The 18,203-nt window shown below is 40.7% G+C and overlaps 1 protein-coding gene across 2 annotated transcripts; it reads left to right on the top strand.

The window, feature by feature from the left end:
- The first annotated feature begins 1,990 nt into the window (after nucleotides 1-1,990).
- On the top strand, nucleotides 1,991-17,254 carry TRAM1 (translocation associated membrane protein 1). Of its 2 annotated transcripts, none has more exons than XM_063170171.1 (11): nucleotides 1,991-2,171; nucleotides 5,032-5,095; nucleotides 5,694-5,815; nucleotides 6,018-6,134; nucleotides 7,031-7,089; nucleotides 7,489-7,573; nucleotides 10,301-10,371; nucleotides 10,461-10,565; nucleotides 11,116-11,259; nucleotides 12,152-12,312; nucleotides 15,757-17,254. In XM_063170171.1, exons 1-11 carry the CDS (start codon nucleotides 2,049-2,051, stop codon nucleotides 15,828-15,830), a joined length of 1,125 nt encoding a protein of 374 aa, XP_063026241.1. In that variant the 5' UTR covers nucleotides 1,991-2,048; the 3' UTR covers nucleotides 15,831-17,254. The 2 variants fall into 2 exon arrangements, with proteins under 2 accessions (XP_063026241.1, XP_063026242.1); XM_063170172.1 differs by lacking the exon at nucleotides 1,991-2,171 and adding an exon at nucleotides 4,781-4,903.
- The last annotated feature ends 949 nt before the right edge of the window (nucleotides 17,255-18,203 follow it).

Here is an 18,203-nt window from a genome sequence, read left to right as displayed (position 1 = left end):
TCCACGGCAAGCAGCAGACTAAGGGCTGACCATCCCACTTTGCCTGAAGTGCCATACAAAACTTCATGTGGCAGAAGAGGAGACTCCTGATAAAAGGAAGGTGTGGAAACCTCGGGTGAGGCAACAGGTTTCCCTGTTTTCTATTTCAGTGTAGCAGTTTACAGTGTACCATCAGGACAAACACAGAGCCAAGCTGAAACTGCCTGTATGACAGGATATCTAGCCAGGCACTTGCTGATTAAAGTTTGAGGAAAGCATGTCTTGTCCCACTTAAGTCCTGCTTGTTATGTTCTGTGGAGATGAGATGACCTGATTTCTTTTAAGCCTGAGGTGGGAAATAGATGCAAACTTACATTGCAAAATGGAGTCCAATTTTGATTCCATTCCAGGGTATTTCACAGGTACAGTGTGTTCCATCCATGACTATACTGTATGCAGTCAGGGATATACTTTCACATTGATATTGTTGAAATCATGTCCTGCTTATTTACATTTGCACAATACTGGTACAGTCAGGGGATTAAGGCATTTCTAGAATACAAAACATCTTGGGACTCAAATATGAATGCTCCTTCTGTTTAAACTTTTAAAAAATCCAGCTGTGAAGGGAAATTTTTCTCTAGCTTTTTCTGTATTTTAAGTGTCCTAGATCATCTCCAGACACCAAATATAGCTGTCTCATTATAAATTCATAGAAAGTCTGTGAGCATCTACACAGCTGATGAAGGTGTTTCATAGTTGAAAAACCTGGTCTTACACTGATCAATCTGTTCCATGAGTCACTGCTCCATACAATTGGAAGAAATCAACCTTTTTAAAACGGCTCACACAATTAATCTGGTGCACACTCAATTCTGGCAAAGCAAAGCAATACCAAATAGCTATGCTTTAATTTCTTGCCCTGTATTCATTCAAAAGCTGCCGGCAGCAGAAGCCATTCTGACAACACTAAATTTCAGCTATACATTAGTCAGTTTCTTTCTATTTCTTTTCCATAGATCCACTGGGCCTATCTGCCTAGCAGAAGCTTTAACAAATAAAGACAGCACGAATTTTGCAAGGGTAGAAGGACCTCTAAACTCATCCTGGATCAGCGTTCATTTCTCAGACCTCTTCCTTCACCGTTTTAATCTGACAAGAGCCTTCTTTTACTGGGTTGAGTTTTCTGCTGGGCCGGTCAGCGCGGGCTTCGGGCTACCGCCAGTAAGTATCGGCCGTCTCTGCCAGCATTAAAAAAGCAAAGTAGATCTGCCAGCACTGCTGCCCGGGTGAGACTGCTCGGCACGGCACGGCACGGCACTGCGCGGCACGGAGTTGCGCGGCGCGGAGTTGCACGGCGCGGAGTTGCACGGCGCGGCGTGGCACGGCGCGGCGTGGCACGGTACGGCACGGTGCGGCGCGGCACGGCGCGGAGTTGCACAGTGCGGCACGGCGCGGCGAGGCACGGCACGGAGCGGCACGGCACGGAGTTGCACGGCGCGGCACGGAGTTGCGCGGCGCGGAGCGGCACGGTGCGGTGCGGAGTTGCACGGTGCGGCACGGCGCGGCGAGGTACGGCACGGAGCGGCACGGCGCGACGAGGCGCGGCACGGAGTTGCGCGGCACGGAGCGGAGTGGCACGGCGCGGCACGGCACGGAGTTGCACGGCGCGGCGCGGCACGGAGTTGCACGGTGCGGCACGGCACGGCACGGAGCGGCGCGGAGTTGCACGGCGCGGCACGGCGCGGCACGGCACGGCACGGCACGGCACGGAGCGGCACGGCGCGGCGCGGCGCGGCACGGCTGTGCTGCCGATCGCGGGCCAGGCCGCGCCGCGGTTGGCGGGTTTGAATTGGCGGGCGCGGCGCCGGGGGCGGAGCGCGGGCGGAGGCGCCGCCGGCCGGCAGGGGCGCTGCTGGCGGCGGGGCGGGGGAAGCGGAGCGGCGGCGCTGCCATTCCCCGGCTGCGCGGCCGCCTCCTCCCCTCCGCCTCTTCCTGGCCGCGGCCAGAGGAGCTGTGCTGGCAGCGGGGAGGCGGCGGCGGCGGCGGCGCCCAGTTCCCGGCCCGCCATGGCGATCCGCAAGAAGAGCAACAAGAACCCGCCGGTGCTGAGCCACGAGTTCATCGTGCAGAACCATGCGGACATCGTCTCCTGCATGGCTATGATCTTCCTGCTGGGGCTCATGTTCGAGGTGAGGCGGCACCGACCCTCCCCCCCGGGCGTCCTCTTCCCGCTTCCTCCCACTCCGCCGGAGGCTCTCGGTGCTGGAGGGGAGGGAGGGCGCCGGAGTGCCGCGGCAGCGGGGGATGCTGCGCGGGCTGCGGCGGAACCCTGCGGCTGCTCCCGGCGCACCTGCTCGCCGGCCCACGCCCGAGCCGCTGTACGGGGGGACAGCAGCCGACCCCCGCCCCGCCGCGCCGCCCGAGAGCCGCCGCGGGCGCCCGCCCTCCCCGCGGCGCATCCCCGCTTCCCCGGGCGGAACGCCCTTCTCCCGCCGCGGCTTGGGCAGGCGCAGCCGCGGCTGCCGCCAGGAGCGGGTCCCGCTCCCCGCCGCGGGCGGGAGGCCGTGCGGGGCCGGGAGCGGGCGGCGCAGTTGCTGCGGGCGGGCGGGCGGGCGGGCGGCGGGGTTACGTGGCAGCCGGCGAGGGAGGGAGGAGTGCGCGGCACGGCGGGGAGGGGGCGGGGGGCGAGGCCCGGCCGCCACAGCCGATCCCCCGCTCTTTGTGTGCGCGGCCCCGCCGGGCCCCGCCGGCACTACGGCTCCCGGCGGGCGGCGCGGCGGGGAGGGAAGGGAAGGGAAGGGAGAGCAGCGGTGACGTGTCCTTAGGGCCGCCGCTCCGCTCCCCCTGCCCGCCGAGCATCCCGGGGCTCCCGGGCGCTCCGGGCGCCGTGTGGCTCGGCTGGGCTGGGCTGGGCTGGGCACCCCCGCCGTTCTCCCGCCTCGGAGACGCGCCGAGGTCTGGCAGCGGCGGAGGGGAGCGCTCCCTGCGGCCTGAGGGCCGGCCCTGCTGCAGGCCCTCCGCTCTCTGGGCCCCCATGTTGAATGCAGATGCTTTAAACCGCGCCTTTTTGGCGCTGGAAAGGTAACTCACCTGTGTGACTGCCAAAACGTTATCAGTGATCTAAGATCACCGATCATCAAATTAAAACGGTGTTGACTAAATGTTTCTGGTGTTCTAGGCATTTGTTCAGACATTTATTTCAGACATTTGTTAAGGGTTGTGGACCTTTCTGTCATGGTTTTCAGGATGGTTTCATCCAGCTGTTGTTACAGCTCAGCACTGAAAGCCAGTGGAGTTAGGAAGAAGATGGATAGATGGATAGATAGATGGATAGATGGATAGATAGATAGATAGAGCAGGGCAGACCAGCTACACTGTTGTTTTAGGGGTTGCTATCAAAAATTACCAAGATAACTGTTATATGGTGATTTCCTGGGGAATGAAGTTGAAGAGGTAAACCTAAACTGTTTCCTTTGGTGCCTACATCAGGCTTACTGTATTAACAGTATTACTGGTAGGGATAGAGGTTTTGAGGGATTGAATGTGCTGAATTATTTTGTTTCCGGATTTTTTAACCCACTGTGTTTTCTAACCCAGTGTAAAAAAGGCCATGTGTCATTGTTGGTACAAATGTGGTATGTTGCAATTTTTTAAACGCTTTGATACAGGTACAGGAAATCACTTGCTGTGGTTGATGTTGGTATGGTAAGGTGTTTACACTGCCTGACTTGTACAATTCTAGTATTGAGAGTAGCTGACAGAGCCTTCAAAGGGCAGCTCAGAATTGAGCACTGTTTCAAATTGTCCTCTGTGGGCTCCCTTGATGAATAGGGAGCCCAAGGCAACTTCACTAATTTGAGCAAACTAGTTGGATTCCCTGAAGTTACGTGGTCTGAACAGTCTGCCACGTATTCAGGGTTTCATAGAAAATCTAGGGCCTGTTGACAAAGCAATGGTTTTAAAAATCTCACTTCCTGTGAATAATTAATACTAGTAGTAACCTAGTCATTATCTTCAGATGCTCAGTATGTCCTTCCAGGATTACTTAAGGAGCTTGGGGTTTTTGCCAGCCCTATTAATTACCACATAGGTGCTGAGTTTTTACAGCAATGAGAAACCATCTGGTCTATGTGATAGATCAGATCTACTAGGTGATCTACAAAGGTATCTGTCTGAACTATGGTGAAGCACAGTTACTTTTCCCTCTCATTTAGGGCATGTTGATTCATGTTGGGATTCAATTAAAATGTGTTATAGTAAAAAATAAGTTTCTGCTTTTTGTCAAATAAGAACTTATACTCCATTTTATGTATTGGGGATTTTAGAACATCTCCACCCCACTTCTCAAAGAAAGCCATTGGGACATCTTCTCTTCAAACTGTTTTTATTCATGCTGGTTTTTCTTACAGCTTATCATAAAGGGGTAGTACCACTACTGCTAAATTTAATTTAATTTGTTTTATGCTTCTTGCCAAAGGATCCCCAGGGTCAAAAGACTGGTAATTGTACTCAGTTGGTATCCCTCTGGCCTGAAATTGTTTTCTGTTGTATATGCCTTTTTTCCTTCCCTGTCCACATTTTTCAGATCACCCACAGATTTATGAATATGATAACTGACTTCCAAATTTTGTCAAATAAGAAAAGTACTTTTAAATAAAGTTTATTCTCAGCCACTGCTGAGTGCATCTTGGTCTAGGGACTCCATGATATTGTACATTCTGTTAATGTAATAATACAGTATGGACTAAAGACAAAATTGTAGCATGTGTTTTCACTTCAGTGTTGTAGGAAAGGCTGTGTGTAAGTAACATTTTCAAGGATCTTTCATTTGGCAGGTTGAGCGTTCTGTAAACAAACCCACAGAGACCACGCCATGTGTGCTGCCCTTGGAAAGTCAGGTGCAGTGCTGAGATAATGGGAGGTCAGTCAGGTTTTTGGGAGGAGGCAAGCATGCTGGGCAAGGCTGCCAAAACTATGGGCAAATGTTTTCAGTTTAATGTAGTTTATTTCCATGAGAATTTACAGCGCCTTTGGTTTTTTCTCTTTTAGATTACAGCAAAAGCAGCCGTCATTTTTGTTACGCTTCAGTATAATGTTACCATTCCTGCCACAGGTATGTATCTTGCAGAGGTTAGTGAGGAGACAGTGTATCAGACATGTCAGTGTGCCCTGCTTCCTAGACTTGTCCAGAAGGGAACTAGTCAATTTAACTTGTCAACTTCAATAGATAAGGAGCAGCTTTCAAGGATTTCACTTTATTTGTATTAAAACACTGTTTTAGCTAATTAAGTTAGAGACAATGTTTCTTTTCTGCTGGATTTGTCCTTCGTGCTGAAACACTATCTTTCTGGTGGATAAGGTCGCATGAATTCTTACTCTGCCTTTGAAGGCGATAATTTTTAATAGTCAAAGTGGGGTGGTGGTTTAGCATATTTTTATTGTCCACTTTCAGTGTATTTGGATAAGCTTCCTAAGTGCACTTAAGTTTTTAGTTTTATAGCATCTTTCCAGAGTCAAATTGAGTTTGTGATGTGATGGAGAAGATAACTATAAACAGTTTAGTGACCTAGTTCATGATGGCAGTTTAATTTGACTTTTACTTGTTCAGCTGACTACAGCTACTTCTGTCTGAAAGACTTCACTCTGAGAAATAAACTTATGAACCATTAAACTGTATTGGTGCCTAACAGTTAATTCTCTTTGTCTTTTAGAAGAACAATCTGCTGAAACAATCTCTCTCTATTACTATGGCATCAAAGACTTGGCTACAATTTTCTTTTACATGCTTGTAGCAATAATCATACATGCTATAATTCAGGAGTATGTACTGGATGTAAGTACAAAATATTCATTCCTTTCATCAAGATAATTGTTGGGTTTTAATTAGACTTTAAGACTATTAACCTTAAAGTAAATTTCTTCATTAAAATTTTTAACTGTAAAAACATGCATTAAACTTTCAAGGTAATCTAATGTAGTTACTAAATAAATGTGAAGTACTGCAGCATATAAATAACAGTGGACTTTCATTTCAGAAAATTAACAGGAAAATGCACTTTTCAAAAACAAAGCATAGCAAGTTCAATGAGTCTGGGCAACTCAGTGCATTCTACCTTTTCTCCTGTGTTTGGGGAACGAGTATTCTTGTCTCTGTAAGTATGCTTTCTCTTCTGTTTCGTTATGAGATTTCCAAAAATTCACTTATGTTGATGATAAATATGATTTTGGTTTATTTTTCTGGTTTTAGCTGGTTTTAAAAGTGGGGACGAGTTTAAGGATTCTGTGTGAGTTGAGTCATAACTGAGTGTAAAGTCAGTAGTGTTACTGTTGCTCAGTCTTGAATAGATTTACTGTCAAACTGAATAAGATAAAACCATTTAACTTTATAATGGTGTTTAACTCTCTGTAGTTTTTTTATGTTGTTTTATTAATATAAAATAAATGTTTAGGAGCCATGCACAGCATTCTGGAGACCAGGGGATGGGTATATGACAGATTGTTGTAACCTCAGGTCACTGTGTGCCTTTAGGTGACATACCCTTTGCTGGTGGCTGGATGTGTATGAGCTTAGCTCATGGAAAGGGAAGGCTGTGCCTTTTTTATTATTTTCTTTATTTTAACATAAAAACTCCTGGAAAACCTCTCTTTGTCTTAGTTCTAAGTTCAAAGTTTGTCAGCAGTTTATAAGAGAAGACTTTTGGCCATAGTAATCCTGGAATAATTTCCATCTCATAAGGATGTTCTGTCTTGAATAATCACTTGATTTGTTTGGTTGCTTTTTATTTTCTAAACCAGTGCAGCTGTCTTTTGTTTTGGGGATTTGTTTTCTGGGTTGCTTTGGTTTTGTTTATTTGTGATTTCTTGGGGATTTTCTAAAACAAAATTTATGGATCTGCAGCTTTTACTTGTGTATGTGTATATGAGTATTTTTGTGTGTACACTTGTGCATATACATAAATGCATATATGTACGTCCACTCACTATTTCTGACTAGAAAGTAACATCTTAGAGTGTTTATTGGGGTTTTTTTGTTATTTTCTTTTTGTAGGAGAACTATATATCAGATCCAACGTCTCTGTGGAGGGACTACCCGCACACTCTGATTCCGTAAGGCCTCTTCCTTCCAGGATTGCTGGGGGACAGAGAGGGGCGACTGTTTTAAGCCTAGGGTGTGTCATGTACAATCTGTGTAGGATAAGTAGCTTGTAAAACTATATTAGTCACTAATGTGTTTTTGGTTGTATTTATGTGGGCTCGATTCTTTGACAACTTGTGGCATACAAAGTTCTTTTTATGTAGGCTGTTACTTAAAGAATTCCATTTTTGCAAGCTTTGTCTGAATGATTTTATTATTAAAGATATTAGTTTAGACTTGGCTGGCATGAAGGGTCTGTATTTTTTATTTTTTTAAGAGACAGAGATAAAATGAGTTCACTAGAAGCTTCTGAAATGTTCTAAGTTCATTCATGATGAATAATATTCTTCAATTCTTGCTGTATTGTACAGGTTTCAAATGAAGTTTTTCTACATCTTACAGTTGGCATACTGGTTTCATGCTTTTCCAGAACTGTACTTTCAGAAAACTAAAAAAGTAAGTTCAAAATGTAAATGGGAGGAACTCCAGAACAAGATGGCTTTTTTTCTTTACAGTTAAAATCTAATTGAAGTAAAATTGCTAAATATCTGTTGTGTAAATAAAAATTACTGGTGTTTCTCATCCACTGCAAGAATTTTCCCTCAAGCAAGTGATTGTGATATTTTCTTTTCAACTCTTGGGGTTTTTTCCCTTTGTTTCTCAGGACTGATAGTCTGAATAGGCTCACTAAAATCACAGCTGCTTCATGAATCATGCTATAGGTGTAGAATATAAACTGTGAATAATTCTATACATCAAAGGAGTATGAAAGTCTGGGATTTGATTTAAATAGCATTTAAATGGGTGGATGACAATGGGATGTGAGTTGGCAATGTACCTTTGCACCCCAAAAAAAAACATGTGGTGTCACCTGGATTGCATAACAAGCAGTGGCCAGCTGGTTGAGGGAAGGTGAGACTGCCCCTGGAGTGCTGCATCCACCTCTGGGGTCCCCAGCACAAGAAAGGTATGGATCAGTTTGAGCGGGTCCAGAGGAGGGCCGTGAAGATGAACAGAGGGCTGGAGCACCCCTTCTGTGAAGGCAGGCTGAGAGAGTTGGGGTTGGTCAGCCTGGAGAAGAGAAGGCTCCAGGGAGAATTATTGTGGCCTCTCACTGTTTGAAAGAGGCTTATAAGAAATATGGAGACTTTTTATTGGGGTCTGTAGGAACAATTATTTTGAGATTAGGTTTAGAGTAGATTTGAAGAAATTCTTTGTGATGAAGATGGTGAGACACTGGAACACAATGCCCAACAATGACAGTTCTCAACAATGCAGAGAAGTTGTGAATTTGCTTTCGTTTGAAGTGTTCAAGGTCAGGCTGGATGGGGCTTTGAGCAACCTGGTCAAGGGACAGATGTCCTTTGTAGATCGCCTAGCCTGTGGTTGGACTAAGTGATCTACAAAGGTGTCTTTGAGCCCAAGCCATTCTGTGACTGTTGGTGCTCTGTGAGCAGGCTGCATCTCTGTTGCCAGTTCTGCTTTATTGAAGAAAATTAAACATAGGTGTTACATAATCACAGGTCCTTGTGCAGGAGCCTAGAAGAGGCTTAGTAAAATAGTAACAAAATGCACTCTTTTTGTGCTGCTTATATGCAATATGAGTATTGTTTTGCAGATGCACTGCAGCTGATGTTCTCTTATTGTGATAGTGATACCTTCCAAATTTGACTTCACAGCCAAGTGTGGAGATTGTTCTTAAAATAACTTCAAGAAAGCTGTCACAAGTGGCCTAAATGCTGTGTGTTGAATAGCAGTGTTTTACTTGGTCACTGCTTGAAATTGTGCCCTTTGACTTTTGCATTAAGTTTAAAGAGTGATAGTTCATTTGTTTTTTAGCATGGTTGATGTTTCTTCAACCACAGCTTAACCTCTGCTATCTTGGTTTACTTGCCTTATTCCTTCTTTTGAACAAACTGGCTGCTTTTACTCAGCTCCAGTTATCTGTCTTGCTGACATAAACAAGAAAATAACTTCTCAGCTCTGGTTCCTCTATAGTCATGTGAACCTTGTGCATTCTTCCACAAGGCCTTCAGTCTCTGACAGTTTGTCTAAGCAGGCAGCATGGGCTGTTAAAATGTTATCTCAGTTCTAAAGTTAGAGTGTTGTAGGCTGGTCCTGGTTGTGCTTGGAGAAACTGACCATTTGTACTTACTGTGTCTTTATCTGAAATAACCAATTTTTCATTTTCTTTCAGATAATTTATAGTAGGTCTTTCTCCACCTGCTCTTTGTGTATTATATGTGATGTTTGCTGCTGTCATAATTGTTTGATTCTGTGGGTTTGTTGAATGTGATACTGAGTATTGAATAACATAATATAGCTCTTGTAAGACTAAAGTTTTAGGCCCTTTTTACAAGATCCTTGTAAAAAGGATCCTTAAAAGATCCAAGCTAAAGATCCTTACTTGAAGTTTAGAGAATCTCTCCAAATAGGAGTTTCTTAAGCACAACTGAATGTACTCTGCTACCACTCCAAAAGAGATTTTTATTGTGATCTGGCATGGTTCAGTGGTCCCTCTGTTCACAGATGGCACAATCTGCTTTCCATGTGCTGTGTATCTTCCTCTTTATTATTTCATCTCCATGAAGCGTTCAGTTCAATAGGGCTGACGAAAGCCTGACTTAAAGTGGGACCATGTGCTTTAGCATGACTGGTTAATAACAATATTCTCTGTATTTGCCAGAAACAGTGTGCCAGAATTTTGGATGGCCTTGAATTTTTAAAAGTTATGTCAACACTTGGAAAACCTCTCATTTTGATTCATAGACTGTTATTTTATTCTGTAACAATCTAACAATTTGATGGGCAGCAAACGTGTGGAACTGTAGAATCTGATGGTACAGTAATAGATGCAAAATAAGAAATGTAATAATTTGTATATATTCACAGTGGTCATAACAAATAAAAGTAGATCCTTTTTAAAAGCATCTTTCCATGTTTGATGCCTTTTCTCACAGTAGCACATGTAGGACACTGAATATGACTGGTAAATGAGCAATCAGTTATGTGTGGAATTAGATGGTCCAGGCTGAGTGCTTCAGTGCCAAACCAGGCCATGTTGAGGTAACTGATACAAGAACAATTTTCCAAGACTAGGGAATAGTTTGTAATAACAGATAACACAGTACAATACTGTGTAACATTGTATATAACACATGGTCACTTTTTTCTTCCAAATAGGAAGATATCTTTCGCCAGATTGTCTACATTGGACTTTACCTCTTTCATATTGCTGGAGCCTATCTCTTGAAGTAAGTCAATTGTAAACTTTTGCTGACTCCCTTCTTTGCCTTAAATATCTAACAAAAGGTCTGAATGTTTGTTTTATTTGTTTTGATAGTCTGACCCACCTTGGACTTGTTCTTCTGGTATTGCATTACTTCGTTGAATTTCTTTTCCACATATCCCGTCTTTTCTACTTCAGTGATGAAAAATACCAGAAAGGGTAAATAGTCTTTAAAATTGTATCTTTAAAGTTCTTGTAATGTCTGTCTGAGAGCCTTTTGCATTTAACTGACCAGAAACTAAAATTACAAGGGAGTTCAAACAGTGTTTCTTAAGCAACCACAGTTGTCCAGACTAGTGCTAGTACTTATATTTCTAAACCATCAGTATACTTTCTACCTTGCATTAGTCTATTTAAGTAAATAGTAGTAGCAGTACTAAATGAAATAAAATCTCTCAATGTGTACTAATGTGGGGTTTATTTTAAGTTTTGTAGAGAAAGAAACAGGATAGATTGCTAATATAGCCAGCTCCATAGGAACTAAAAATGTGCTTTTGTTCTAATAGTGCTGGAAAGCACTTTCAATTGAGTTGAAATCAGTTCTCATAATATAATACAAGATGCATTTAAGATAGGTGCAAAATCATGTATATAGGTAAGTTCTTGGATTTCAAACAAATTTGCATGGTGAAAGGTAAGCATTTGGATTGTTAGTGCATGTGTTTTGAATGGAAAGATGATTTAGTGTTTGTGGTGTTTTTATTTCTAGATTTTCACTGTGGGCAGTTCTTTTTGTTTTGGGAAGGCTTCTCACCTTGATTCTCTCAGTCCTCACTTTTGGCTTTGGACTGGCAAGAGCAGAAGATCAGCAGCTGAATTTCAGTACTGGGAACTTTAACATCCTGGCTGTTAGGTACAGTAAACCTGGAACAGTTCTTAAGCATGTGCTGTAAACCCTGTTGAATACGCAATGTAAGTGGTATGGTACTATTGCCAGTAATTCTGAATGATTGAGTGTTTTCATGCAACCAATGGGATCAATAGGAATAGCTCATGTAAGAAATTTGTAAGGCACAGTGAAATGAATTGACTGAATTTAGTCTATAGCTGAGAAATCTGTAACTGGTTACTCTTCTTTTCTTTGTTAAAAAAACCCCAAGCAACCAAAAAAAAAAAAAAAACCCTAAACACAAACCAGTAGAATTAATAGGAATATCCAATTACAGACACTACTTTTAAATGTTTTAAAGTTAGTAAAATTAATTCCAAATACGATTGCTGTCAGTATATCTTAGAGGTCAAGGTATTTGTGCCCAGAGCAGCTTTGGTATCATTTGAAGATTACTGCTTCCTTCTCTGCCTTTTTCATGGCCCCTGTTGTGCTGTGTGATCCAACTGCCTGACCTTCTTATAAATGCAGAAAAAGAATTTATTGAAACTTTGACAATGTCAGCATTACCTTGCAAAATTGATACTCTGAGCTGCAAGGCACTCTTGAACAATTTTCATCTGTTACTGCTTGGTACCCTGAGAGTAATTCTGAGAAAGACAGCAGGAAAGAAACCTAGTACTTGCCAGTTTTGATGGGTAAAAATTTGACCATCGCTCTATATCTAGTTTTGATCATCTGTGTTTAAGCCCAGTGTCACCCTATGCAAGTGAACTCAACTCTTGGCTTAGAAAATGGAGGTTACCAGGAGGAGGGGGTGGAAGTTGCCCAAAATCCTGAGGTGTTCTACCTTGCTTTTCTGTTTGAATAATGAGGCAAACTTACTGATGAAACTTTACCTATTATTTGTTTCTAGAATCAGTGTGCTGGCCTCCATCTGCATGACCCAAGCATTTATGATGTGGAAGTTCATTAATTTCCAGCTTCGGAGGTGGAGAGAGCATTCTTCTTCTCAGCCTCAGTCAGTGAAAAAGAAGTTTGTATCAGCTAAAGGAAAGACCTCCAGAAAAGAAAGAGGTTTGTAGTTTCATTTTTTCTGTTCCCTTGACTTGTCAAAACCAACTTTAGGTCGCTAAAGAAGCATTTTGTGTTTAACTTGTGAGATGACTCAGCTAGAGAAGCAGTACTGGGGAATATTACTGTGGGAAGAATAATTCTTTTTTTTAAAGAAAAACCACTATATATTGTTGGGTTTTCTAACTGCCCAAATAAAGGAATTACTGGGGTATTTTTCATTAATGCAGCATGATATTTTTTATTCTCTATAATTTCATTACTTGGAACAAAATGTGTCATGCTTGTGTTTTGTTCCCTTATATAAAGGGAACAGATGCAATTTTAGATCTCTTCTCTTAGACATTCATTTGTAAAATTTTTTTGCTGTGGATTTCAAGCTTCTTTTTCATTGCCCCAAAATTCTGAGGGTTTAGAGCAAAGAGAGGATTTGGTGATCCACCCAGTAAAAAGTTTTGTGTTGGACTATTTTTACAAAAACCAGAAATTGGTAGTTCTTTAAGGAAAGGTAATAACACCTTACTACTCTAAACCTGTGTGAAAGCATTTGGAAATAAAGAGTACAGGTTTGACTTTTTCATTATGTCACACCCTTTTTGTGGAAATGGTATAAAAGATGAACAGAACGCTCTTTCCTCCAAGAAAAAATTTTGTGCTCTTTTAAAAAAAAATTAAATCCCTGTACTTCAGTATATCTGTTGCACCAACAGTTCAACTCCTTCCTATGTATTTAACTGCTAGTTTGAATAACTTCTGCACCCTTTTAAAATGGCAGAAGTTGTTTCAAAAGCTTTCTTCAGCATGATCCTTTGCCCCCAGTTATGTATTACCAACCTCTGTTCCACTTTTTGATATTTTGAAAGTAGTGTGTGTCAGGATCCATTTGCGCTGAGAACTGAGATTTGTGGTGGGAGATCAGTATTTTTTTTATTTCTCCCAAGTTTCTATTTTTATTAAAATTATGTGGTTTAGAGTACTCCCTTTAGAATGATTTGTAATTATCACAACTTGGCTTTTGTGTAGTGTTTGGTTTTTTTTATCTGAAAATTCAGTTGGAATTTTTTTTTTTTTTAATGGAATGAAGGTAGTTTCCTGTGTAAGTGTCCTGTTTAATAGAGCTTCATGGTCATGGCCTCAATATGGAGGGTTTTTTTAAATTTAAGTATTTTATGTGAAGTAATTTTAAAATCTATGCCTTGATTAGGGAGTCAGAAATGAAATTCCTTTTTAAAATCTCTTAATCTATTCATGTAGTTTAGTGAATCTACTGGGTTTCAGCCTACTTCAATGGAGACTTGCAAATAGTAAACAAACAGTGAAAAAGTCAGTTAATTCACAAAATAATTGTGAATATGCCTGTCTTGAACACTGAAGAATTGTATTACTTATTTTAAATGAACATAAAAGAACTCAGTTCATTCAAATTCTTCTGGTTTGAGTATTCCTGTCTATTCAAAACACTTGCATAGGATGCAGCAAAGCAGTGGTTTTGAAGGAGTAATATATGCAATTGAACTATTTAAAATGCTTTTGTGTGTGTGTGTGTGTGGTTGAATGTTTTTTTTGAGAGCCGGGGCAAAATAAAATGTGTTACTTTTCGTCTGTGCCAAAAGCAAGAAATGACAGTAAAAAATCCTGCTGGTGATGTAGGTGGGATATACATGTGCTGATTCATGTTCTTTGTTGTTTTACCTAAACTCTTTAGGGAAATATGATTTCAGTTAGCTGGCTTGGGTCTAATTAATTGTTTGCAAGTTTCTTTCCTTAAAAACAATTCAAACATTTTCAGAAATATCCAAAGACCACCTTATGTAGGCTTAAAATGGTGGTGTCATTTACAGCCAATATGTGCTCAAACAGACTTTGACTCTTTGGGCCTGGTCTTCTGCTCATGTGTGGTTGTCATTGTTGGGTTTTTTTGTTGCTTGTTTGCACAAATGGGAGCACTTGGGAGTCGTGGGAGAAAGAGGGAGGCCAACAGTTGTTTTTGTAGACTATCCACACTCTAGTGACCTTCAGCACGTCTGTGGATGGAAAAATAAGTTTAACCAGTCCTTTATAAAAGTATATAAATATGTCTATGTAATAATTGTTTAAAAGCACCCAAAAAACCAGCAGCTGTTGCTTGAAGTCGGAGTGATCTGAGTCAGAGCAGAGATGTTAGGCTGCAAGCATTGTAGCTGGCTATGCACTGTGCTCTTTAGATCTGCTCTATAAATGTAGTCACTGTCAGGCAACATCTGTTTCCTTGGGTGAGGTGAAACTGAGTAAAGGGGGTGTTGGAGTTGTGGATGCTGAGGATTTCTGTGCTGACACACTCTAACTAACTCCCAGGAGAGCAATACCTTTGACCTGAAGCCATGAAGAAGGTTTCCAAAATTAATTGATAACACTAGGATTACAAGTGTGTAGTTAATTAGAAGTGTGTAATATCGCAAGGTGAAAAACTTAGAATTTGAAGTTTTAAAGTATAATAATATATATAGAACAAGATAGAAGCTTTAAAGCAAAAACTATTCCTTCTTTAACTTCTTCTTCCTTCTTCTTAAGTTTAAATAGTATTTTGTAATTAGTCAAAAATGTCCACATTGCTTCAAGTAATTAGTTATTAGATTAAAAGCGAAAATAATTTAAGTATCATTTCTTAATGAAATAGTTTAACCTTAAAAAACCTTATAACAAAAAATTGTTAACCATTTTATACCTTATTAGTAAAAAACTAAAAACTCACTACCTATGAGACTACAACATAAATAAGAAATAATAAACACCTAAATGTAAGGACAAACTATCATCTCAAGTACCTTTGTGTTCTTAGCTAGGTGCCTGATCTTGAGCTCTTTCCACCTACACATACTCATTGCAAATCTGAACCGGTGTTTTACTTCTGCCTTATCTATGTAAATATCTTCATCATAATGTAAATGAGTTAAATATTTTAAAATATATGCTTTAAAAATTGTGGGTATATCTGTGTAAAAAGGATTTCCTCTATGTTTCGAGTGCTTGTAAAGTAAGCAAAGGAGTGTAATTTTAACAAGAATTATGACATAGGTGAGGTAAATAGCTAAGACCTGTAGCAGAGAACTCTGTATATAGTCTGTCTCCAAAATTTCACAGAACCATCTCATCTCAAGTTGTAGTTTTTCACAGAATGTCTTCTAGAATATCATAACTGGTGTTGATTTTCAGTCTAGATGTATATAATGGACTCATTTCAGTGTCTGGTCACATTAGGGTTCTGTAATTTATTATAGTAAACTCTAAATATTGCCCTTTGTAAAAACTTCATTATGCTGTTGCACACTGAATGATAATTAATTAACCTTTTTTTCTGAGGGTACATCAGAAAAGAAGTTAAAGGCTGTTTGTGTAGGACCCACAAAAATGTAATAAAATACAAAGTGTCTTACTGTACTTAAAGAGTGATTTCTTCTTTTTTTCTAGAAAATGGAATAAATGGAACAGTGACCTCAAACGGAGCAGACTCGCCTCGCAGCAGGAAGGATAAATCCTCGTAAAACTGGGTTTTATTAAGTTAATTGACTAATGTCCCCAAAGAATCTGCTTTTTACATGGATGGCCCTTCAGCACTAGAAATATTATGGATTAAAGAAAATACAATTCATGTTTTTTGATTATTGCTGTTGTTTTGAGAAACTTTTTTTAAAAAAACATTTTGACTAAGGAAAAAGTTTATCTCTCTTCAGATACTTGGGGGGAGGATTCAACACTTTTTAAAACACATTGACGCTTTTTTAAATATTTACTGTGATGAAATAACTTACTTAATGAGGATCACTGTTGCAGTGTATTATTTCCTTCCAGTTTTTGTAATCTTGGTGATACTGTTCTACCAACTTCACTTTTTCCAAGTTCCTCAAAAAGTATTGCAAAATTGAAGTAAAAACATTGTACGCATATTCAGATACTCTGGGTTTTCAGCTAATTACCTTGACTCAAATTTACATTTCAATTTGGGATTCCAAGACCACACCAATAGACCTCTTTATTTGGTAGTTACTATAGCTGCACAATGTCTGCTCTAAGAATTGCCCCATATCATTAAAACAAAACTGAACTAATTGGAAACGTTGCAGAGTCTTATTGTTTGTTGGTTAGAAATCTCTTACAAGGAGCACAACACCTTTTTGAGATATAGCTTTTAGCACCTGAAAATTAGAAGGGAGTGTGTATGGTCATAGAGAGAGTAATTTGAGTAGCACTGTCCACTTCTGTCTGTGCTTTTGAGGTGTATGTATCTTGGAGATTTGGTGTGCATTGGACCTTCTTTGAAAACTTGTCTGTCTGATTTTCCAGGTGGAGGTTATTACAATGTGCTGTGTTTGTTTTGGGAGGCAACCAATGCTCCATGAAGAGGGAATTAGATAAATGGATCAAGTGATGAGAAACATTCCTTTATTCTAACTGCTTTGCTTTGTTTCACCTCTGTTAGGAAATAGTTTGATTTCTCCTATATATATTTTTATGAAAAAATATTTAAAAGCTACAGCTTCTTAAAACTGATTTATTGTGACCTCTGCTGCAACTGGAAAAATCTAAATTTAAGAATTTTTCCATTATCTTTCATAATTGTATTCAATGTGAAACCTTGTCCAGTTAGTTTTCCAGTTTATTATGCAGATAATCTTTCCTCTGTACACTTTTGGAATGGGTGCAATTCAGCCTGTTTCACTTGGGAATGAGTGAGACAGTTATTGCAGTCCTAAGAAGAAGTTGCTAAATTGGTCTATCAAGTTAACCCAAGTATTGAACTGCTTATTGATTAAGGAGTAATTATGAGCAATCAAGCTGATAAATAAAATAATTGTAATTAAAAACTGTTATTATAATGGAATCTATACCCAACAAAATTATAAATCTGCATTCTGTATTTTCTACAGTTCAATTGCTTACTATTCAGAATAAACATTCTAGTACAAAATCCTCACTACAAGCAACTATCCATTCTTCAGTTGTTTAGTGCTGTTTAGAGTTATTACAGTATAATTTATTGCATGTTTCAGCTGATTACAGACACAATTCCCAAGTATTTGGTTCACAGCTCCTGAAGTGGACTTGGCAGACTTATACTTGCTTAGCTTGAGAGCTCTGGGGCAGGGTGCCCTCCAGTATGCCCAGTCTGCTTCAGCAGAAGTAGGGATCCCATGTGCTGGGACATCCCAGGTAGAACTGTGAATCTGTCCAACCTGACAACAAAACTGGAAAACTGGAACTCGGAAATTTTGAGACTCGTGTACATTATATACTTGTTCAAAATCATGTTTTGTGTCTGATGTTCCCAGGAGAACCTTCAAAGATTCTGTGTGCCTTGCTCTCAAATTGTACCTTAAGCCAAAGGGGGTAAATTTTAAGTGTCTAGTCTGGTGCTTGGACTCTAAATCAGTTTGCTTGTGATATCTGGTTGCACTGGGGCTGAAAGAATCATAAAGGGTGGAGGAACAAATTATGAAGCAGTCATTTAAGGTACTTCTTGAGATCTTCAAGACTTATAGGAGTCTGAGGGTTGTAATAGTTGTTTCCCTAAGGCAAACTATTTCTTGTTAACCTCATTCTTTGACACAGTCGTCTTGAAATGTAAACTTCAGGTTAATTTCCAAAAACTTCAGAAGTATTCTTGACTGTTAATACTGACGTTGCTTTTTGTCTCCTTTTGGCCTTATGGATGGACATTCTTGTCCTTTGGACATTTACAAAAGCACTTTTGTTTCCACAATGGCTTAATATTCATCATTGCCTTATAGGAGTTGTTGGTATCTGCCAAGTAATAGAAAGTAACAACAGGTGTTCCAGAAATTGGTTAGAGTATTGGAAGCCACTATTTTCTGTCTCTTCTCTCATAACTAAAAATACATATTTATCATGTTTGATGA

Source organism: Melospiza melodia, chromosome 1, assembly GCF_035770615.1.
Source record: "Melospiza melodia melodia isolate bMelMel2 chromosome 1, bMelMel2.pri, whole genome shotgun sequence".
Taxonomy (NCBI): Eukaryota; Metazoa; Chordata; class Aves; order Passeriformes; family Passerellidae; genus Melospiza; species Melospiza melodia.
The sequence above is the reverse complement of the archived record's forward strand: the minus strand, read 5'-3'. Positions and strand labels throughout refer to the sequence as shown.